This window comes from Myotis brandtii, unplaced genomic scaffold (genome assembly GCF_000412655.1).
Source record: "Myotis brandtii unplaced genomic scaffold, ASM41265v1 scaffold667, whole genome shotgun sequence".
In the NCBI taxonomy this organism is placed as follows: Eukaryota; Metazoa; Chordata; class Mammalia; order Chiroptera; family Vespertilionidae; genus Myotis; species Myotis brandtii.
The window spans coordinates 435,110-459,261 of NW_005370593.1; the positions used below are offsets into that span (position 1 = coordinate 435,110).

General features: G+C 38.0%; 1 protein-coding gene across 1 annotated transcript in view; it reads right to left on the reverse strand.

The window, feature by feature from the left end:
- Positions 1 to 24,152, reverse strand: part of AKAP6 (A kinase (PRKA) anchor protein 6) — a 509,871-nt gene that overhangs the window by 117,339 nt on the left and 368,380 nt on the right. Inside the window, 1 exon segment of the mRNA XM_005880979.2 lies at positions 10,489 to 10,609. Within this exon segment, the coding sequence (XP_005881041.1) occupies positions 10,489 to 10,609 (121 nt within the window).

Below are 24,152 nucleotides of genomic sequence, written 5' to 3' on the forward strand. Positions count from 1 at the left end.
TTTAAAAAGATTCCCAGGTGATTCTAATGTGCAGCCAAGGTTGAGAACCACTGCTCTAGAGCATCTCTCCATGGGACCTTTATTCAGTAAACTCCCTTTGGCAATTGCAGGTCCATGAGGTTGAATTCTCCCAGGGCAATGCTGCCTTTAGTGCATCTCCCGCAAAACAAAAATATTTTCACTCTTAGCTTCCCTGAATCTGACAGTATATAGGAGGGTCCTGTGAGGCTCAAGATGGCAACCTTCCCCAAGGTGCTGAAGTGCTTAAGACAGTCTGGGGGCTTTTACAGAATAGCCTGATGATTAGCTAAAGAGCTAACCCAAGTTCATCATGGTTTCTCTGCAGATGTACTGTCTAAAAGTAGGATCTTTTTTTCTACCTTAGCATCAAAAGCTCACGTAGAGGAGGGAAATCATGTTCTTGCAAGAATTTTGCCTATTGTAGGCAAAGGATATGAGGTAACAGTGAGTAGGCAGCAACATGTAAAAGAATGACTTGGTATGAGAGCCAAACAGATTGGGTTCAAAGCCTGATTTATTTACTCAATTTTTGTGGTAGTTACTGGCAGAGCTCAAGAAATATCTCTAGTTTTCTTCCTTTCAGACATATAGTGGGGGTGCCTTTCCCCATCCAGCCTGGGGTAGAGTGGAGCCATGTGATCAGTTCTGGCCAAGGATCTTGAGAGACAGTGACATGTGTATCTTTCAGGTAGACGGTGTAATGGCCAGAGGAAGACCCTCCAGAAGTCTCTTTTATTTTTGCCATATTGAAGAGGGTGGCTGGTCCAGTAGTCTGAGTTCTGGAGAAAGAACATGCCAATCCGTATATATGATAAGTAAACATTTGTAGCTTTAAACCTTTGAGATTTGGGGTGGTTATATCAGTAAAACCTAGCCTAACCTGACTGAGAAGCTAGTTCTGTGTCTTTTAGGCTAGTCACCTGAGTGTTTCCGGCTCAAAGTCTGGTGAAATGGGGAAAATAATGCTTGATTATTGTGAACATTAAATAAGATAATATGCATGGGGCATGGACAGAGTCAAATAGTCAGATTTGGCCAATGTTCATTTTTCCCCCCTCTATCCTATTTCTATCTCATAACACACACACACACACACACACACACACACACACACACACACACTCCTCTTTTTATAAAACGATGCAGTAGATAACATCTGTTCTTGGTTCCTTATCTGGATTTGTTCCCTCTATTCACTCCATCTTCCCTTCCCAGTGCCCTTCTATTTAAATTAGATGTTAAAATTGGCATTTACTCCTACCCCCTATAGAATATCTGCATCTGGTATAGTGTATTGTATTCTTTTTTTTACCCCCAAAGAAATAAATCCTAAGGATAGGGTTTAAGGCAGTATGAACATTTACCAATAAGGATAGTTGAGTTGGGGAATTCCTAATACTCCAAAAATGATGTCCCTTGGACAAAAACAAATCTACCTCCCTCTAAAGTTAGACACATGGTAGTGAGATAAAGACAAGAAGGAAGGAGGTTAGAGTTTATCTGTGAAGGCACCATAGTTGAGCTCCACCCTCCAACCCCTACCCCAGGGCTCAACAGCCTACTCTGAACAGGCGCCAGGTCTTCTTTTGAAATTACTAAAACATTTTCTAGGTACCCTCCTAGCCCCACCTTTCTGCTTTAGAAATATATGCATGAAGTGCTAATAAAACTGGAATGATTAATAAAGACAAAATATTTGGATTCAGTTGCATATGTATCTTATACACTTCCTCGTGGTTATCACTATAATAACCAATGCCTTCCTGATGTAATTGCATGGAACATTAAACCTAGCATTTATCCTTTTTACATTAAGACCTCTTTGTCAGTGATAATACTTGGATTTCACCTTTAAGTTTTGCTGCTTTAAAACAACAACAGCAAAACAAATAAACCTCGGTTTATATCATGGTTGTCTGTAAAGTTTAATCACATATCATATATTTTTTTTAGCTTCATATCAGATTATTCCAAATATGAATATAACCACTAAAGATAAGTAATTTTAAAACTAGGAAATGCTAAGAAGTAGGTGAGGGACATTTCCATTAACTCACTGACCTGAAACACATACATAGTTTGAGCAGTTCAGGAGCCAAAGGTGGTAGTGAACCAAGCACCCTTTCTTACAAGGAATTTAAATGTTCCTTTAATTTATTTTATAAAACCAGAAAGAAATTTACAATAATGTGGGGTTAAAGCCAAATCTCTTAGCTCAACACAGGAGGAAACACTGCATATTCACATCTAATTAAGTAAAAGCCATTTTTTAAAAGTTAAAGGTTGAAATTTTTGCAATTTAATCCAAAATTTTATTAGCAAACTCTAATGATTATCCTGATTGCAATTAATAAAAGCTCCCAAACAGGTCAACTCATTGCAGTGCTATCTGTAATCATTTGGATTTTAACATGATGGTTATTACTTATTACCCTGAAACCAAGCAGCCCAATGAGATATTGATTACTTTTAACCTTTAGATCCAAGGATTCAAGAAAGGTCAGAGGAGGGGAGCGCTCTTCCTTGGCTGGTAAACATATAGCCTTCAGGAGAATTCAAATGATCCCCATTGGTCAGATAGATCCAAGATTAGTTTATTCTCTTGGCTGACAAGAAATGATGATGCTTTTAAAAATAACACCCAGCACGCATTAGGTGAAGTGTTATATTTATGTAACCGATGGCCTCGAGATGTGCTCACATCTCAGCAAGTCTCAGGCTCTTAACTCTTTACCAAGTTTTGTCTGTGAAAGCATCTTATTTGGGACGAGATATTAAATGTAGTAGCTTCCATTGGAATAAACTCATCTCGTTAAAGTAAGTTCTTTTGTAGATTCCAAAAGGCTGAATGCAATCATTGGTTCACTGTTGGCCACTAGCATTTCTTTTGGTTTTCTTTTTCCATGACAACATTGAGAAATATTTTCGCATTTGTGCCACTGAAAAGCAGTGAGTTCTAGGTCGGGTCCAGCAGAATTACGGGCAAGGGAAACATAACTATTATGTGTTAGATTAATTTGCAGAACACTTGGCATCATTATTGCCAAGTCGTCAAATTGTTCCAAGTTGTTCCGGAAGGTTGTTATTAATAGTATGTTTTCTGAGGAAAGTTCTGTCTACTTTTGGAACTGCATTTCTGTTGCCAAGGAAACTCCTCTAAGCACAGTTTTCTAGGAGCACACTGCCGCTTTTGTTTGCCAGTGTCCTATTCATATCATCTAAGTAAGCGGTTTACATGCTCCAGCGTCCCAAATGTTGAAGTTTTAGCCTATTTAAAGTTGCTTTTTCAAACACAGTTAATGCTTGCTACGATTTCCCTCTGCCTTTCTCCCGCCCTCTCATCCAAAGCCCCGCTCTCTTGTTTTCTTCCTTCTCCCAACTCTTACTGTTCAAGGTTTTTATTTTTTTAAACAGTTGCATTGGGGGCGATAGTTTTCACAAGTTTTTGATAAATTAACTTCAATTTGAATAATAATTCCATAGGTTGTAGCATTAGTCCTTCAAGTGTTAATTATCTTTTCACTCTGAAATGAATGTAGTCATTTCCCCCTGACTCCTCTACCCCGTTCAGTGCTGAGGAAAACATGTCATTGAGTCCAGCCGGCCTGTTGTGAGGAAATGTGGTCACATGGCCCATCGCTGCCAAAAGGAGGGCCCTGAGAAAAGGTGACAAAGACAGTGATTTCCTGTCAGCGAAGAGTACGACAGGGCTGTCTAGAAGTGATGCAAATGAGGGGAACTTTCCCCACGGCTTGTTTGATCCACTCTAGGCCAGAGCTGCCTGCCAGGGAGAGGGAGAAGCAAGGAGAATACAGCAGAGGCTGCCCCAAGAGCCAACGCACCTTCCGGACAGTAGCTTGCCCGTCAGGGACAAAAACTGTTGGCAGGGCTTCCCTTCCTTGCCCCTCTGCACACACAGCCAACTATTACTGGGCGTACTATTCTCTTCACATCACACCCTCCCCCACCCCCCGATTTTTTTTAAGTGATTCAAATAGAAATTATAAGCTCCAGCATGAGCAATGTCTCATATATTGTTCAGAAGCCATATCCATATACTTTTTCTTCTCCTAAACATTTTCAAGGTAAGTTTTGCCCTCTCTCAAAAAAAAAAAGAAAAGAAAAAAATATATATTCAAATATTCATAGCAAACACTGATTCATCAAAGCTCAGATTAATATGACGGCTAATCTAAGGACTTTTTGAACTTTAATAAAAATGGAACAACAAATTTACTTCTAGATAGCAGTGGAGACAGCCTAGGTTTTTCCATTCTGATCCCTTTAAAAATGACTAGATAATGTTATTTGAAATACAATGATTTTAAGCATATTCTTCTTATCTTAATGGAGTTTTAATCTAACATACAATTAGGCTCTACAATTAATCTACTGGGAAAGAGGTAAAAAATTATCATTAGGTTCTTGTGCCTGATATATCTGTAATATTTTTACCTTGACTGCATCCATAGCTAGTACTTTGTTTCATTTTGAACAATTAAGGTAGGAAATTTTGGTACTGAAACATAAGGCCTAATTAACAGAATTTAATTTTTTGATGTATACTACTTCTACTCTAGATACCAACATGTGAAATTATTTTTTTAAGTTAGTGGATTTTCTTCTGTTTCAAGCCTAGCCACTGTAACCTGGACTATGAGCAAGCCTAGCTTTATACTTTTAGGAGTGCAAGTTCAATCATAAAGGTATCAAGCCACATCTGAAACTACTTAGAACTGTCCCGAACAAAATGCAAGGAACTATTCTAGAAGGTTGAAATTTGCAAATTTATAAAATATAGGGATAGCACGATTAATCTGTTTTCTATGATTGGTTCATAACTGTGACAACATTGTTTTGGCATCAATAGTTATAAAATAACAAGTTGACTAGATCACATTTTTCTTCTCTTACACTACATTTCTTATTCCCCAGAATTTCTAATCCTATTCCATGCATATGTTTCTTTTAAAAGTCATAATGCTTGTCTTTAAACACACACCCAAATTCTCCAAAGTACCATTTTCTCCTTTAAAACTTATCCCTTGCTCTTGTTTATTTTTCTGAAACAATTCTTTCATTGTTTACTTTCTTTTTATTTGTTTGTGTTTTAGTGTTTTCTTATCTATTCATTCATCTACCTATCCATGATTTTCACTTACTCCTTTACCCTTTTTTTGTTTGGTTAACTTTGTATTAACTAATTTAAACAGCTTTCAATTCTCTTTGATGCTTATAATTCTCTCTCACTTTCCTAATATCCTCATCTTTCCCAATATGTAATACTGGTATCCTCTCTTATTATCCCCCCTGGCCAAGCTATCATCAAGAGGAGCCACCCTTGGGTGAGAGCTGTGCTCCAAGTCTTTAAACATACCTGGCAACACAGTCAGAGAAAAATAACTATTCATTTGTTAGAAACATTATATTTAAAATTTACTTGTACTAAAGCAAGCTCTTTCTCAAAATAATAAAGAAAGAAAGAAATACTGTGGTTAGACATTTCTCTACCATACCATCCTACCCCCTTATTAAAAAATCCTAAAAGAAAATGTTTTTGTATCTAAGTATCAAAATAAACTTAATTTCTTCAGAGGCGTGTGACTTTTCCTTGTGGAAAATGAAAATTTTGCAATTAAGCACATTTCCCTCTTTGTTTTCACTACTGGAAAAGCCAGAATAAAACGTTGAGGTTATCTTTAGTAACTATGTAGAACCTTACAGTGTATGTGCCTACATATTAACTCTTCTCACAGAAACAGACTCTAACCTCTGTGTATTTTCCCCAGTTTTAATTTATATTTACACTTTAAAGTATTTGTATTATTTTCATGTGAATTCTCATAAACAGCCTCAAATTCACAGCAGTGTAAATATGTAAGTAATCTATAGAGAGCATTGTATTATGCGAAATGAGTAGTTCTTTTCCTTTTATACACAGGACATATTTGTATAATACTGATATCAATGGAGAAAGATAAAGGATATTTGCATTTTTCCCATGAAAACAGAATTATATGGATAACTAACTCTCAAAATTAAATATAAAATCCTCAGTGTAAGTTCCTTGAAAGTATACAGGTATTATTAGTTAAGGTGGCTACTAATTTTATATTATTTTTAAGCTAAAGGGTTCTTTTTAACCCCTTAAAAAATCCTAAAACCCAATATTTCATTCACGAGGAAGAGCTAAACCATTCACTCAAGAAACAAATCCATAAATATGCTATGTCAGTGAGCTTCATACTGTCTGAAAACAGCTCTTGTTCATTTAGAACAATAACCAGCAGACTGCAACTTCTAAATTTGGCCCTTGAAATTAATTCTTGGACTCTGGAACCCCACACCCACCCAGATGGCTAGGGGCATTGTCATCTATGCTGGTAGGTGACAGAGACGGGCAGTGCTTTGTGGCAGGTGAGGAGCCCTGACAGGGCAGCCTTCCCAGCCGCCAGAGTCGGCGTGTCGGCCAGGAGGGCAGCGTGGCAGCAGCAGCCTAAGGAAATGCTTCCAGGCCCCTCCGCCTATGACATGTACAGGACGGGGAGGAAGTGTCTTGAGCTTCCCTGAGCCCAAGGATAATGCCACCTTTGATCTGTAGAAATGGAAAAAAAAAAAAAAAACCACACGGAGCTTTTCTTTTGCAAGTGGGTTTTAAATATTGCTCCATTAATAGTTAATGCACATAAAGACCAGTAGAGTGACAGCTCCCCGTGATTATGAATTCTGTCTTCGTAACTCTAGTACAAATAGGAGCTGAACTTTCAAAATCACGGTGGTTACTTTTGACAAATTAAATTGTCCTACTTAAAAAGGTAGGAGGAATGAAGAGAAGGAAAGCGAGGGAGCGGGAGCAGATTCTCCTTGGAGATGATTTTCATATCAAGGAAGGAAAAAAAAGGAGAAAAAACTACACTTGTGTTTCCCAGGCTGACGATACTGTCGATGTTTATTAAAAATAGGTCCAGAAGGTCCCACTTCAGAGGTTGGACAAGATAGAAAAGGGGAAGGAAAGATACTGGGAGTATGGCTCACTGTCTCTGAAAAGGAAAGTATATTTAAGAGAGTGACTAGTTTTTAATAAGAACCAGGTTGCTCTTAGGACCCTGCAATTTAAAATTAATTAGAAAGAAAATGGTCCTAAATTTCTCACAATCTGAAACTAACAAAAATGGTTTAAACAAAAAATCCACTTTAGAGCCCATTGTGATATTAAGGTTCTAAATTATGTCAGGTTGTATGAATGTGATCTTTGCTGGTTAAATCTAATTCCTTTCCTGCATGAATTCCTTGGATAGTTTGCTTGGTTGGGGTAACCAAGATATCATAGCAGGTGCCCCACTCCGGAGGTCTGCTGAATGAATAGTCAGGGTACTTATTTGCAGTTCCATGTCTAGGAGTTAAGGTCAGATGGTTTTCCAGCAGAGACCAGAATATAAAACAAGTAGGTCAAGCCAGAAAGTTAGTACCTAAAGTTAAGAAGGTAGTGCCTAAAAATCTTCACTTTCACTGAGCACCATCTTATGATATTTTCTCAAACCCAACATTTCTAAATGTGGACTTTGAGGATCAACCTGGATGGTACAATGCATAAATGGTGTTTGGGCATGACTATCTTTGCCAGGTAAGGAGTTGGGTGATGAAATATGAAAGCCCCTTAGAGAGAGGAAAACAAAGGTTTCAAATTCTATGATAAAAGGAATAATGATTCTGCCTAATCTTAGTTCCTGAGATTCTACCAACACTCAGCTGAAAGTCTCCCTTAAAAGTTTCACCCTCATTCTTTGCCATAATATAATATCAGGAGTCATAAACTTCATTCCCATCCTTAATTTATTAACTCAATACCGTTAGCTCAATAACTGTATAAGGTGCTTTACTTAACAACATAGAAAATACAAGTGCAAGATCTTGTTCTTGGTGTTATAGCATTGTTTTAAGAAATGAAGATGATGTAGATAGGTTTGAGATGGATTGGAAATGCTGTGAAATGGGTTGGGTGGCCTGTTGAGTTGCCACAATGATGGGGAAAATAAAGAGTAAATGTCCAGTTGCAAAAGAGAAATCCCACAAACTAACAAAAACTTGTTTTGTCCCAAATGCCAATGGTTCCCTTGATGAGAAATAATAATAAAAGACTGGCATCTTTCAGGGCCAACAAATCCAAAGATTAAAATGACTAAGGTAGTCTCAACAGTACTGAAAGCCTCGAAAGCCCTGGGGACCAATTGAAAGCTTTGCGCTTTCAGGAGTCTCTCTGAGCAACAGGCTCCATCCCCCTCCCCTGAGGCTTCAGTTCAGTTGATTCCTGAAAAAGCAGATAGAACAGAGGGATGGGACATTGAAATGGGAATTCTTGGCAAAGACCTGAAATTAATTGTCCTTCATCAGTTTTTCTAATGCAGAAGCCACCCCAAGTTCTAAATTAGTCCTTAGTCAATATCCTCAGGATTGCTTTGCAAGTTTCCAAACCTTTGGAATCTATAAAGAGAAACTCCACAAACCTGTATCATTTGCCCTTGGTTTCCAATTCAACCTTTAATATTGCTTATAAGCCAAATGCAAAATTAGTGCTAGCCTCATAAACTTAGATATGTTGAACACCTAAAATGCAAAAAAAAAAAATTATGACAAGACATGAGTCACAAATAAAGAACCCCAGTAGGAAAACGTTTGGAAAAATACTACAACCCAGAAGTACTGAGTGGGTGGAACAATGGCCTTCAATATGCCAAAATGAGAATTCTCAGGCAGAACACTTAGAAGGAAACCACAAGAAAAAGAAGACTGCACTTTTTGTTCAGTGATTTCCTATTAATTGTGATGTAAATTATATGGATGTGATTTTGACAAAGAGTAGCACTGTTTCTGAAATAAATAGTGGTTTATGTGCAAAATACGAAATGCATCAGGAAGAAAAAAAATGTTATTTGGCAGCATGAGTGTAATAAAATATGAGATAACAGCTTACGATTAGGTAACTTTTATATTATCTTTTCCTGTTTGACTCGATTTTTAATCTTAAGCCTTAGGAATAAAACAAATATTTTTGCATCACAAATTAACATAGGTTTATAGGCATTTTTCATATGTAATTCTTGATCTTGACATAAAATATAAAATCATCTAGCTTTGGCTTACTAGGTCAAGATTGTTATTTTAATAATATGTTATGCCAGAAGATATATTGGGTAGTTTTGTTGTTAATGTGGACAGCTATCCATACAGGAAATAGCTGATAGTCTACAAACTCTATTAATGTTGGACAGAATTCTTCAGGGAGTAAAATATCATCATTTGCTGAGTCCCTGAGAAGCTATATCTTCTCTTAACCAAGATGATTCCAGGGGACGTTAATTAAAGTGGGCCAGACCCTCAAAAAATACAAATAAATATTTATCTTTAGAAGAGGGAAAAGTTAAAATAATATATTAAATAAAGGTAATTTCAAATGATAAAGATTGAAGAAGAAAGAAGACAACTTTTATTTGACCTTGAATGTACTTCTTATTCTATAAGAAATTTTAAAAAGCTAGAGGGTAGTTGTTTCTTGTCATTATACTGTTGCTGATTCTGTGGTTAGTTATTAATTTTATTTTTTATGATTCACAATCTGCTCTTTGAAATATGCCATATGCTCAAAGCAATTCAAGGATGACAACTGTCAGAATTACTCCAATAAAAATTGCCTAAATGAGGAAGATTTACTACAGTCTGATATTTCCGTGGAAAGTCCCTCTACCCTCCCCAACTGCTTTTCAGACGCCGTGAATCTTGCAACCATTTCTTCAGTCAAAATCACAGGGTTGTTTTGTAAGAACGTCTAAGACCATTTAAGTGGAATTGGTAAAACACACTAGGCTAAGGGTGAATTAGCAGACATGGAAAACAATATAGATAGTTATTAGATGGATTGCCGCAATCAATATGTGAGTTCCAAGCCAGTTTTCTTAAATCACACGCAAATGTATTGACTTAATATGACAACGTCTGCTCTATGTATCACTAACAAACATTAAATTGGACATGCCCTGCACCCTGAAAGCAGCAAGTCAAACTAAAGGCACATTTTTTCCCCTCTGGGAAGATCTGAGGGGTGGATAGAATCTACCTGAGTGCTCCAATCAAAACACATTTTGTTAAATGTGAGCAGTCCATTTACCCTTCATTTTGTTTCAGTCTATTTATTAATGCAGTTTCATTTATTGTTATTCATCCTGAAGATAAATCTTTGTCCTTCTATAGAATTACACCAAATAGAATGTGATAAAGGGAACTTTCCTGCAATTATGATGTCGGTGCAGCCTGTCAGCACACAAGGGATGGAAATGAGTTTGGGGACAGGGAAGAGAATTCTAATAGACACCATGATACATACAATGAACGCAAAGATATCCTGAGAGAGAGAGACTTGTCAGGCTAATCAGATCTTCCCCAGCAAGGTAAAAGCAAGAAGAGAGCGCTAACCTTGTAAAGGTGCTGCTGCTGCTCCTCTGACATCATCAGGTCGTGGCTGTCCATCACGAGGGACTCCATGTCAATCAGCCAATCCCAGAGCTCCTGATATTCTGAATCAAAGTCCAGAAGCCTGAAGATAAGACACAACATGTATTATGCATAAATACAGAGTAGTTGTTAAAATCTTGTATTAGAATAATATATTCTTGAAAATCCATGATGTTCCTGGGTGATACCTATAAAAAGAGCAGGAAAGAACTCTCTCTGTGGTTACACAGTGGGTAAAAGAGGAACTCAAGCTTGTGACATAGCCACTTCTTAGATTTTGAAACATGTAATTTCGATGTTCATACCTGAGACATATTATCATGGCGATTTCCATTTGCTCACCCTTCCTGAAGATTTGCAGCACTTGAACGAAATGACTACTACCTTGAAAAAGAGCACCAGCATATTTAACAGGCTCAGGAATGGTGGGTCAGTGCCATTTGAAGGTTACATGGTCCAGAATTTTGGTTAAGAGCAGTACCCTCAAAATTCAAACCCCTTTCTCATCTACTAGATTTTCCATGGATACTACATCCCAATAGATTTATGATTAAGAACACCAATTTAATGAATTTCTCTATAATAATCATAATTCACTGTCATATCCAAAATATAATGTTCACTGGGAAGTGGCTCAATCATTTATCTGTCCCTCTGCTGTCTATCTGCCCATCTCTGCAAACATATATCCTACATTTAGTGTCATGGATGAGTAACCAGCATTTCAGCTTAACACTCAGAGTTAGGCTTGAGTGACTCTGGTAAGCCAGTGAGAACCAGGGGCAGATCCAGTATTAGACAGGTGTTCCCCACAGACATGTAGGAAACAAAGGTAAGGACAGGAAGTCAAAACAATGAATCTTTGAATAGGCAGCAATCATTAAAATTCAAAGGAGGATCACTATGGTTTTCAACAAAATAAATCATTAGAATAAGGAGCTTAAAAGGATTAATGTGATTCTCTATTGAAAGCCCGGTGAATAAGTAAAGCCCAGATTCTTCTAAAACACTGTGATCAGAAAATGAAAGTGCAGATGAAAAACTATCACTTTGTCTTTCCCCAAAAAAATCATCACCCTGAAAGAAATCCTAGAGTCTTGTCAAACTGTAACTGAACAAAACCTTATCTGGGCTTCTGGTCAAGATGGTGGTGTAGGTAAATGTGGTACTCACGTCCTCCCATAGCCACATCAAAATTAAAACTAAACTACAGGACAACCATCATTCAGAACTGCCTGAAATCCTCATGAACAGAAGTCCTACAACTAAGGATATAAAGAAGAAGCCACGTTGAAACTGGGATGAGGGGCAGAGGCGTGGAATAGACTGGTCCCACATCCACATGTGGTGGATAAAAATTGGGAAGGATATCTCAGCTGCAGAGGTCCCTGCTGAGGAGCCAGGGGTGTCAGCCTCACATCAGACCCTCCAGTTCAAGGTTCTCGTGCCAGGAAGAGAGGTCCTCATAACTTCTGGCTGTAAAAACCAGTGGCGATTATGGCTGGGTGAAACAGAGGCTGCTGGAATCCCAGGAGTTCCTCTTTAAGGGCCTGTGCACGGACTTACTCAAACTCATTTTTCTGAGATTCAGCTCTGGGGCAGCAGCTCTAAAAGCACCAGAGACATATGGGGAAGGATTGAATTGTTAGGCACCAGGACAAGAGATGAAGGGGCAGCTTTCTTCCAGACAGAAGTGCTGACAGAGGCCATTGTTCCTCTTCAGAGCTCTTCCTCCACAGAGCCAGTAGGCGGTGCCATATCTGAGTCCCCATCCACCTGGCTCACACTATTTTGCCCCACCCTGGTGATTCCTTGAGACTCCATCCCACCAACTTGTGGGCCCACCCAAACTGTTTCCAGTGGCTTTTCCATATTAATGGCCTGTCTTGGCTCATGCCTCAGACTTTCCTAAAATCTCTCAAACAAGCAGCATCAGGCCTCTATGTGCCCCATACCTCTCTCTAAGAGGCCCCTGTCCAGGAACTAGTGGCAGCTGGCCTTGCTTCACAGCTTGGCCTCTTCTGGGCATCTCCAATCCCAGCACAGTAGCAACCATCTGCAGATCATTTTGTAGCTCATGCCTGCTGGCCTGGGGTAGAACACAGGCAGCAGCTGACCTTTGCCTGTAACTCCCCTAGGCCCCAGAGCCAGCACACCCACTGAACAGCTTCAGACCTTGTTGAAGCACCATGCAACCACTTCCACAAATGACACACTCAAGGGCACCAGAGCCCCACTGAAGTAAATCCTGCTCCATGGGGTCAGCCTCTGCACCGCTGATCTTTCATGGAGGTTGCAGCCAGCCCTTGCTGCCATTTGGCCTGGGGATAAAGCCCTCCCATTGACATACCAACAGCAATAGAGGCTCAACAACAAAAGGAGGGTGTACAGAGCCCCCAAGAGGTTGTCCTTTGATTGTCCAGTTTTGGGGGTGGGGGGCTGTGCCATTGGGCCCTACAGGACACCTAATACATAAGGCCACTCTACCAAGCCTGGGAGACATAGCAGCTCCACCTAATATATAGGAACAAACCCAGGCAGGCCACCAAAATAAGAAGACAAAGAAACATGTCCCAAATGAAAGAAGAGAACAAAACTCTAGAAAAAGAACTAAACAAAAGAGAGACAAGCAGTCTACCAAATACAGAGTTTAAAACACTGGTTGTAAGGATGCTCAGTGAACTTAGGGGAAGGGTAGATGAATTTAGTGAGAACTTCAACAAAGAAATAGGAAACATAAAAATGGACTTAGGAAACATAAAAAAGAATCAGTCAGATATGAATAATGTATTACAGGGAATCAACAGTAGAGTACATAAAGCAGTGGATCAAATCAGAGATTTGGATGATAAGGAAGCAGAAAACACCTGATCAGAATAGCAAATAGAAAAAAAATAATTTTTTAAAAATGAGGAAAAATAAAAAACCTCTGGGACAACTTCAAGTGTACCAACATTCTCATCATGGGGATGTCTGAAGGAGAAGAGAGAGAAAAAGGAATTTAAAATGTATTTGAATAAATAATGACAGAAAACTTTCTTAACCTCTGAAAGAAGTAGACATACAAGTCCAGGAAGCACAGAGACTCCAAACAAGAGGAACCCAAAGAGGCCCATGCCCAAGACACATCATAATTAAAATGCCAAAGGTTAGAGACAAAGAGAATCTTAAAAGTAGCAAGATAAAAGCAGTTAGTTACCTATAAGGGAACTTCCATAAGACTGCCACCTGATTTCTCAATAGAAATTTTGCAGGCCAGAGGGATTGGCAAGAAATATTCAAAGTGATGAAAAACAAGAACCCTACAACCAAGATTACTTTACTCAGCAAACCTATTATTTAGAATTAAAGGATATATAAAGAGCTTCCCAGACCAAAAAAAAAAAGTGCTAAAGGGTTTTATTATCACCAAACCAGGTATTACATGAAATGTTAAAATGTCTTCTTTTTGAGGAAGAAAACAGATAAAAATATGAATGATAAGATGGCAATAAATATGTATCTATGAACAACTGAATCTAAAAAACAAAATAAATGAACAGAACAGAAATAGACTCATAGATACAGAAAAAAAATTTGATGGTTGCCACATGGGAGGAGGTATTTGGGGACTAGGTGAAAAAGGTGAAGGGATTAAGAAGTACAAATTGGCAGTTACAGAATAATTATGGGGATGTAAAATACAGCATAGGAAATATAATCAATACTATGTGTGGTGTCAGATGGGTATGAGAGTTATCCGGATGATCACTTAGTAAGTTATATAATGTCTCATCACTGGGTAGAACACCTGAAACAAATATGCTCTGATATGTCACCTGCAATTAAAAAATAGAAGAAAATAATAATAAAATAATTAATTGAAAAGAAAAAAACACACCTATCTTTACTAGTGAAGTAGCAGCTTCAGGTATGAATCTGCATTTATCTAGTGAGTATCTTATTACTACCTTGTTCCTGTCTCTATATATTAAACGACTCCTTTCCAAGAAAATAAACATCCACTTTTCATAACTTACAACTTAATCTTAAGAGGTTTGTCAAAAATTAAGGTGTGTTTGGTGATGTAGGAGTAGACTTAGAGTTTCCTATTTTATTTTAATTACTTTACCATAATTATATAGATCCTTGATTAGGACTGTAAATACCCAAGGGCAGGAATCATCTGTTATTAGCTAACACGCAGAACTGACTAATAAATGTTTACTTAATGCTGATGATGGGTACAGCTGATGTAGCCAAAATCTTCAGTAAGGCTAAGGTGGCCTAGAGCAGTGCTTCTCAAATAATGTGCATATGGCATAGCTGAAGAGCTTGTTGAAATGCTGGTACTGATACAGTAGTTCCAGGGTGGGGCCTGAGCGTCTGCATTTCTAACAAATGTTGACAACTGACAACACTGCTGGTCATAGACCTCACTTTGAATAGCAAGGACTTGCAGCATAAATGTGAAATCTGCAAATATACATTTCAAAATACCAAAAAAACCATCAGGCTTTCTTCCTTAGCTTTGTGAGTGACTAATAAAGAATGGCTAATAAGCATTTGTTCATATGACAGGTACAATAATTTAGAAATTCCTCCTGAACTATGGTCATCATTTCTTTCTCCTTGTACCCTCCCATATTTTAACCATAAAAATAAGGGAAAGATGGAATGTCACCTCCCCCCCCGCCCCAAATTGGGAGATTATGATTCAGGGGAATATTAAAAGGAAAGGGGAAAGGAAGGCTAAAGCTCAGCCCTTCCATCTTAGTGGGCTTTGGGAATAAGAAGGAAATAGAGGCCAGAGGAGTATGGGCTCAGATGTGTCTCCTCACATCCCTTGGACTAAGACCTACCGAACAGGCCTATGAGACAGGTTGAAGGGAAAGCCAAAAGTGCAAGGATGTCAGCACCATTTCCACTAGGAAGTCTGGGAAGAGATCACCTTAATCAGTGTCCTCACAATAGCCTGGGGTGGGAATGTTGCAGTCAGAGAGAGATCTTTGGTCAGGACTCCCTTTGCTACCAGGTTCTCTCATCCCTCTCTGCCCCACCCCCACCCCCCACCATGAGATTTCTGGGAGTTCAGCTGGTGAACTTGGCAGAGGCATTACACAATGACCTCCAAGGAGGGGGAGGGGGGAGGAATTCTGGAGCCAGACCTTAGAGAGTTGGCAGAACCAGTGAGGGTTGAGATGAGGCTTTAGTCAGGAAATACCTCCTGACCAAGCCAAGAGATAACGCAGCATTATGTGGGATGCAACCTCATAATGTCCAGGGCAAGACCCATTTCCGTAAGTCCAGCCAGCCTGCACTCATGGACCACATTAAGACAGGGGACCTTATTGCATCCCAGAATCACAAGGTCATATAAGCCCCCTATATGTTTGTTTGTTTTTTATAATATGATAGGAAATCTGAAAAACAGCATTTATCCCAAGAGTTTTTCTTTAAAGAGAATGTTAATTTATGAGGGGAGAATATAACAAGCACTGGGTTTAAGAGCCTGAACACTGATCTTAAAGCAAGCTTTTTTTTCTTTTCTTGCTTTACCAGAAAAGCATGTGTCTTATAAATATTATCAGTCAGTAAGAGAAAAGGACCTGGAGATTATTACGCTAAGTGAAATAAGCCAGTTAGAGAAAGACAAATATCACATGGTCTCACTTATATGTGGAATCTAATGAACAAAATAAACTGACAAACAAAATAGGTCCAGAGGTATGGATGCATGGAACAGAATAACAGATTTCAGTGTGTGTGTGTGGCGGGGGGCGGGGGTGGTGGTGAAGGGGGACAGGAAGAGATTAACAAAAGAACATATATGCATATATGCATTGTTCATGGACACAGACAATTAGTATGGGAAAGGCCTGGGGTGGGGTGGGGGTTGGGTGGAGGGGGACAAAAAGGGAGAAAATGAGAGACATCTGTAATACCATCAACAATTTTTTTTTAAAAGCCTGGTTCATTTTCCACACGTGGATGATAAAAAAGAAACTTTGATTATGACTAAACAATTCAAGGGCAAAGGATGAATTTATTTTTCCATCCCTAGTGCATACCATAGTACCTGGAGAAAAATGATGACTGAACATAGATAATGAAACCAAAATCCTTTAGTAGGGCAAGAATGACTTCAGAGGAGCCAGTATGTGAAAGAGATGATAGTATCTCATTCCCAAATGCCAATACCAAAGCAACAAGTGCACCATTGACAGACTCCTTCACTCATTCTGAAGGTGAGATTTCGCCTTCAGTATATGATAACGGCACATTTGCTTACTTAGAATGGTTAGATGCAATAGATTCTCAGTTAAGTCTGAGTTGCCTTCCAATTCCTTTCACATCCTCCTCTTTTCTCTAGTGAAAATTAAAGATTTAAAAATAGATTTTAAACAAAATAGATTTTAAATGAAAAATATACACAGGATGATAAAATGTTCAGAACAATAGAGAATTGTTCACTGTCTCTTTTCCATGTCTTTATATCCATTTAGCTGTTCCCTCCTATTACTCTCCTTACAGAACAAAAACCATCTCTTCCAATTAAATGCACTTCAGGCTCCTTCTCAGATAGTCTACACTGGAGACCTGCAAATGGGGAATATGCGAAACACAGATCCTGTCCTCATTCTTTTCCACTTGAGTCTATCTTCATCCTAGCTGAGAATATGTAGGCTTGAGTTTGTTGGATGCAGTAAATGCTTTGGTTCCATGATTTTGTTTCACTAGAGTAGAATCAGCACCGGTGTTTTCCAAACAACAAATTCTCATAAGGTCCAAATACAAAAGACAAGAACATTTTTTAAAGCATTTGTGCCTGATTTCAGATTCTTGGCCATGCATTCATTCACAGCTTAGAAAAGACCTGACAGTTTTTCAAATGTAGTGAAATAAAATATATAACTTTATAGCAAATCAGCAATTAATTACTAGAATTTCTTTGTTGGTTCTTTTGAAACCTTCTGAAATGACTATAACTTCATGTGCTAATTATATCAGGAAAATTCTTACATAAGAGTGATTTGCTTTCTTATGTTTACATTACCTGCAAAGGTATGCTAACTGTTTCTCAAGTGACTTTATAAAAGACAATGTCTTCCAGGAAAAGTGACAGCTACTATAAAAAGCAGCAAAAAAGATCATAGATGAGTGAATGTATCAAGGGTATCATGAAACTAGTTAACAGTTCTACTGTATATCCCTTTGAAGAATATGCCGATTCTACCAGCTGAATTCCAACTAGGTTCTTTTCTTGAATTTCTGGTGACTCTAGGATCTCTTTTAAGAAGGGATAAAGAGGAGATTGGAATTGTGGCAATAGCTCAGAACCTTATAAGGGATATGACAATGGGAACTAGTCTTTTGGAGGGATTTTCCTCATAAAATTTCTTTGTAATTGTGCTTGGGTTTATGTCAACTCATTCACTCAAATATATAATCTCCTTCATGTTAAAATGTCTCAAAACATACCTTTCAGTACTCTATGAATATGTTATGTTCTCTACGAAATTGTACAAAGCAAACTCATCTTTACTCTATGAAAGTGTTATAAAGCAGACACATCACCAAAAAAAATGTATTCTTTTGCATACTTTTCCTTTAAATTGCCATGTACCTGAAGGGCTCACAATAAAAGAGTTGGACATTCTCTTGTGGGTATAATATTCCCATTTTAGAAGGTTTAAAAGCTTAATCATGTTATGAGGAAAAAATACTTTAACTCAAAGTCAGTTTTTGTTAGACAAACATAAAATTATAATGTATTTATTCCATCGTCTGAGAATCTAATAGAGACCAGGACAAGGCTATGGAAAAATCAGTGTGTAAATTTTCTCGTGTTCATTTCTAAGGATGGGTCAACTATTATGGGTAATTGCCAAAAGTATTTCCCAACATCTTGTCTACCATTTTCTCTACCTTTTCAAGGTTAAAAAAAATTCTAGGTCCTTTCACCACAGAAATAAAATATTAACAAGCTTATTTAGTATCATTTTTCTGCATATTGGATAGCAATATATTATTTGTGAGGCTGGTATAGTTTAAGAAATAATCCTTTATCTAAACCCCAATGGGAGCTATGTGTGACTAGCTAAGTATTTGAATACATAAATGCATTCAGCCTTTGGTATTTAAAGTGAGCATCATTAACTGAACATTTCAACTTAAACTTTGCTTAAAAGATAAAGTTTCACCCAAGTGAAATCAATGGGAGATGTGTGTGAATATATGAGGTTTCAGCTTGGCCCACTAAGGAATTTTCACTAAAGCGGACAATCAAATGAAGAAATAATCAAAATAGAGCAATTATTGGTTAAAGAAGGGATAATACTAAAAAGTCCTGGCAGGTTTTTTTTAACCTAAAGCCCAGTAATACATATTTTGGAACATTTAAGGATGTGTCTTTTGTATGCTTACTGGTTCATTTCACACCAACACATCCAAAAACACAAGACCGGTTCCTGAAATACCAGCTTGTCTATACTGGGACTTCTATCAAATGATCCAATTTTCCTAGCTTCTTTAGCATATTGATTCTTTCCTCAAATATTCACTAAGTAGTCACTGTTCACAGTATTTGCTCAAGGAAGTTTGCCTCTGGTTTTCAAAAACGACACTAAAGGAAGTGGTAACAAAATCTTGTAAAAATATAGTTTAATAATTTTACTGAAGTGAAATACTAATAATAGATCAGAATTTCCCGTCATTCTCTATTCCATGTGGCATGAAAGCACAGAAGGGAGATACAATAGTGGCACCTTGCTCAATCATCATATCATTAAAGAATAAAATTTAGCTTTCCAGACGTGGACTCGGATATGCACAGTTGCATGTAAAATCCCTTTCCACTCTAAACATATTAAAGTGTGGACACTAATTTATTATTTTGAATGAAAATTCATGAGCGACTTCCTCATGAGAAAAACAGGCTGCCTTTGCCATTAATAAATAAAAAGGAATATGGAGTTCTCTCTAGCAGTAATTTTGTCAGTTCTCATATATACCCACATACATGTGAAAATGTCTAAGAAAAATCAAATCAACCCTACAAATGTGTTAATGACTGGCCCCACTTTCTAATGAACCCGTGGACCATCTGTTCATAAACATTTGTTATTGAAATAAAAGTCATGAATCAAAAAAAAATTCTAACCTCCAAGACTAGCCATAAAATTAGAAATAACAATGTTGATTCCTGAATGTATTTAGAGGATTCTGTTAGGCTGTCAGGGAGTCAAACCCTTGTCTAAATGTTCAGCTAATAAGCTGGATTAAGTTCTAGCCAAAGAGCTGGAAACCTTCTGAAGAATTGAAAATAGGTAGTGATTCTAACACAAATGGAGAAACTGTACTTCAGAAGACAAACGAGAGCTATGTTTGAAAACAAAACAAAACATAAACCCTCCTATGTCATTGTAGGTGTTCAAGGTGACTGGGTCCAGACTTGCTCTTGATGCACTAGTGCGGGTTGGGCAGCTCACCCTTTGTAAAAGGACTACCCACCTGAGTTCCACTAGTTTTCAAGGATTTAATAGGCAATAGAGAATCTTTACCCTCAGCGTTAGGACAGAAGGTAAATAACCTGGAAATAATTCCTGCTGCCCAACCCCTAACAAAACCCTGGTAACAGAATTAATATGGAGACCTCTCCCCCAAGATGACTTTGTCTGTTTCATCCATCAATGCTGACCCTGCCCAGAGAGCACTATGCTCAAACTCTAAGGTTTTATTACTTGTAGAAATGCTCTTACTGAATTATGTTTTAACATCCCTTCTGCAGCCTACATAAAATAATGCCTTGGGAATTGGGTTTGTCTTGTAGAGATATGCTATCACAAATGCCGGTCTTCTCTTTAAAGAACTACAAGAGAAATTCCTCTCAGGACTCAATGGCATTAGAAGCTGACCTCCCACCAATATGTATGACTTTAATCTTGGGTGTGGAAAGTTTAGAGCCAAAGATAGTGTTCTTGAGGATATGCATAGAATATGGGTTGCTTTCTTACATATATTTTACTCTTGCCTAACTTCAGTCATAATTTATTCCATTTTATCATAAACATTTTTATAATTTGATTCAAATCCTTTGCAAATGAGATGGGGAAATTAATAAATAGATTTTAAAGAAAAGTAAGCTCCGTACATTAAAATGAGGTAGATTAGATTTGTCTTGGGTACCCTTCCTGATTTTAAGCTGTATTACAAAGTTATAGTAATTAAAACAGTATGGCATAAATACAGAAACATAAGTCAATGGAATATAATAGAGAGACCAGAAATAAACCCATGCATATATGGTCAATTAATTTATGACAAAGGAGCCAAGAATATACAGTGGGAAAGGATAGTCTCTTCAATAACTGGTGTTGGAAAATTGGACAGACACATGTGAAACAATAAAACTTGATGACTCTCTTATACCATAAAAAGATCAACTCAAAATTGATTAAAGAATTGAACAGAAGACTTGAAACTGTAAAATTCTAGAAGAAAACATAAGCAGTAAGCTCCTCGACATAGGTCTTGGTGATGATTTTTTTAAACTAACACCAAAAACAAAAGCAGCAAAAGTAATTAAGTGGGACTTCATTATACTAAATGCTTCTGCATAGCAAAGGAAACCATCAAGAAAATGAAAAAACAACCTACTAGATGTAAGAAAATATGTCCAAATCATATATATGATAAGGAGCTAATATCCAAAATATCTAAAGAATTTATATAGCAGAAAAACAAATGTTTCCACTTAAAAATGTGCAGAAGATCTAAATAGAGATTTTCCCAAAGAAGACATACATATAGCCAATAGGTACATGAAAAGATGCTCAATGTCACAGATCATCAGGGAGATGCAAATCAAAACCACAATGAAATATCACTTCATACCTGTTAGAATAATTATTATCAAAAGGACTAGAAATAACAAGTGTTGGTGAGGATGTAGAGAAAAGGAAACCATGTCCAATGTTGGTGGGGATATAAATTCATGCAGCGACTATAGAAAACAGTATAGAGGTTCCTCAAAAAATTTAAAAAAGAACTGCCATTTGATCCAGCAATTTCACATTGGGGTATTTATCTGAAGGAAACGAAAACACTAACTTGAAATGATATATGCACCCCCATGTTCATTGCAACATCTACACTAATAAAAGACAAACATGCAAATTGACTGTACCTTCGCTATGCCTTAAGCCACGCCCACCAGCCAATCAGAGAGACTATATGCAAATTAACCCAACCAAGCTATTTCCATTTTATAGACTGAAACATTGTACATTGGGGAGGTTAAGTGTTCCAATTACCCAGCTAACAAGTAGCAGAGTGCCAACTTCATTTCCAGTCTTTAATTTTTAATCTCTCTATTCCTTTAAGAAGTTAGACTACAGTGAGTGCATGACTATCCCTAAAGATAAATGTTATTTTTGTAGTTGGAAGCAATCTGGGCAGACCTAATATCGTTTATTAGGGATCAGAAGCTTTTACCTGCAGCTTTAAGATAGCAAATAATAGTCAACTGTAGTCCTTAAGTCCTGCCAGTCAAGATACCACCTGAGATTCTCAATGATGTAGTGTTTTATTTTGGAAGACTTATGTAATACTGCAGGAAAGATTCTAACTGAAATAAAAAAGTTCTGATTAGCCAGACTTTTAAAAACAAACTAACATTCTTTACTTCTTTATTTTTAAATATTTTTATTCAAAATTTATATGCCTCTTTTACATCAACTGCACTTTCTTCTTTTTACCTTCACCCATTTCTTCACCCCTCCAACCCCCACCTCTGGCAACCATCAATCTGTTTCTCTGTATTTGTCAGTTTACTTTTTGTTTATAGCGATTTCATTGAAACTATAGATTTCTTCGGATAATATGAACATTTTAACAATATTAAACCTTCTAATCCATGAGCATGGAATACTTTCCATTTATTTGTGATTTCTTCAATTTATTTCATTAATGCCTTGTAGTTTTCAATATACCGGTCTTTCACCTCTTTGGGTAAATTTATTCCTAGTTATTTTATTCTTTATGATGCAATTGTTAATGAGATTATTTTCTTTATTTTTTCTGATAGCTCACTAATAGTGTATAAAAACACAACATTTTTGTTTATTTATTTTGTATTTTGCAACATCAGTGAATTTGCTTATTCTAAAAGGTTTTTTTAATGAAGTCTTTAGGGTTTTCGATATATATTATCATGTCATCTGAAAATAGTGCCAGTTTTATTTTTTTCTTTCCAATTTAGATGCCTTTTATTTCCTTTTCTTCACCAACTGCTTGGCTAGAACTTTCTATACTGTATTGAATAGAAGTGGCAAGAGTGAGCATCTTGTCTTATTCCTGATGTTGGAGAGAAAGCTTTTAGCCTTTCACCATTGAGTGTGATGTTAGCTATGGGCTTATTATATGGCCATTATTATGTTGAGGGATGTTCCCTCTGCAACCACTTGTTGAAACTTTTTATCATAAATGGATTTTGAAGTTTGTCAAATGCTTTTCCTGCATCTATTGATATGATCATATAATTTCTATCCTTCATTTTGTTAATATCGTGCATCAAATTGACTGATTTATGAATGTTGAACCATCCTTACATCCCTGAAATAAATTCCACTTGATCATGGTATATGAATCTTTTAATATACTAGAGGCCCGATGTATGAAATTCATGCAAGGGGCTTGGCCCTCACAGCCGCAGTGGCTTGCCTTGGTTCTCGCAGCCCTGGCTTCATCCGGAAGGTTGTCCAGTCCAATTAGCATATTATGCTTTTATTATTATAGATTATAGAATTTTATTTGCTAACTAGAGGCCCGGTGCACGAATTCATACACCAGTGGGGACCCTCAGCCTGGCCTGCACTCTCTCGCAATCCGAGACCCCTTGGGAAATGTTGGACTGCCATTTTCAGCCCGATCCCATTAGGCCAGGCCGAGGGACCCCACCGGTGCATGAATCCATGCACCAGGCCTCTACTATGCATATAAGTTCTTTGGTTAATCTCTCCCTGTCCTCCCCTTCCCCCTTTCCCTCTGAGATTCATTAGTCTGTTCCATGTTTTTATGACTATGCACTGAGCATCTGCCCCCTGGTGGTCAATGCGCATCATAGCTACTGGTCGAATGGTAGAAGGTCACTTGGGCTTTTATATATAGACTAGAGGCCCGGTGCACAAAAATTTGTGCACTCGGGGGTCCCTCAGCCCAGCCTGTGCCCTCTCGCAGTGGGACTCCTCGGATGTCCACCTGCTGGCTTAGGCCTGCTCCCTGGGGGATTGTGCCTAAGCTGGCAGTGATACATCCCTTGGGGGATGTCGTCCTGCCAGCAGGCCGAAGCTGCAGTTGAACATCCACAGAGCTGCTGAGGAGCCAGGAGAGGCTCCCACCATCGCTGCTGTGATGCCGTCAGCCTGGCTTGTGGCTGAGCAGAGCTCCCCCTGTGGGAGTGCACTGACTACCAGGGGGCAGCTCCTGCATTGAGCATCTGCCCCCTGGTGGTCAGTGTGTGTCATAGTGACCAGTCATTCCCAGTCGTTCTCTGCCCCCTGGTCAGTGTGTGTCATAGTGACCAGTCATTCCCAGTCGTTCTGCTGTTAGGGTCAATTTGCACATTACTGCCCTAATGGGGGGTT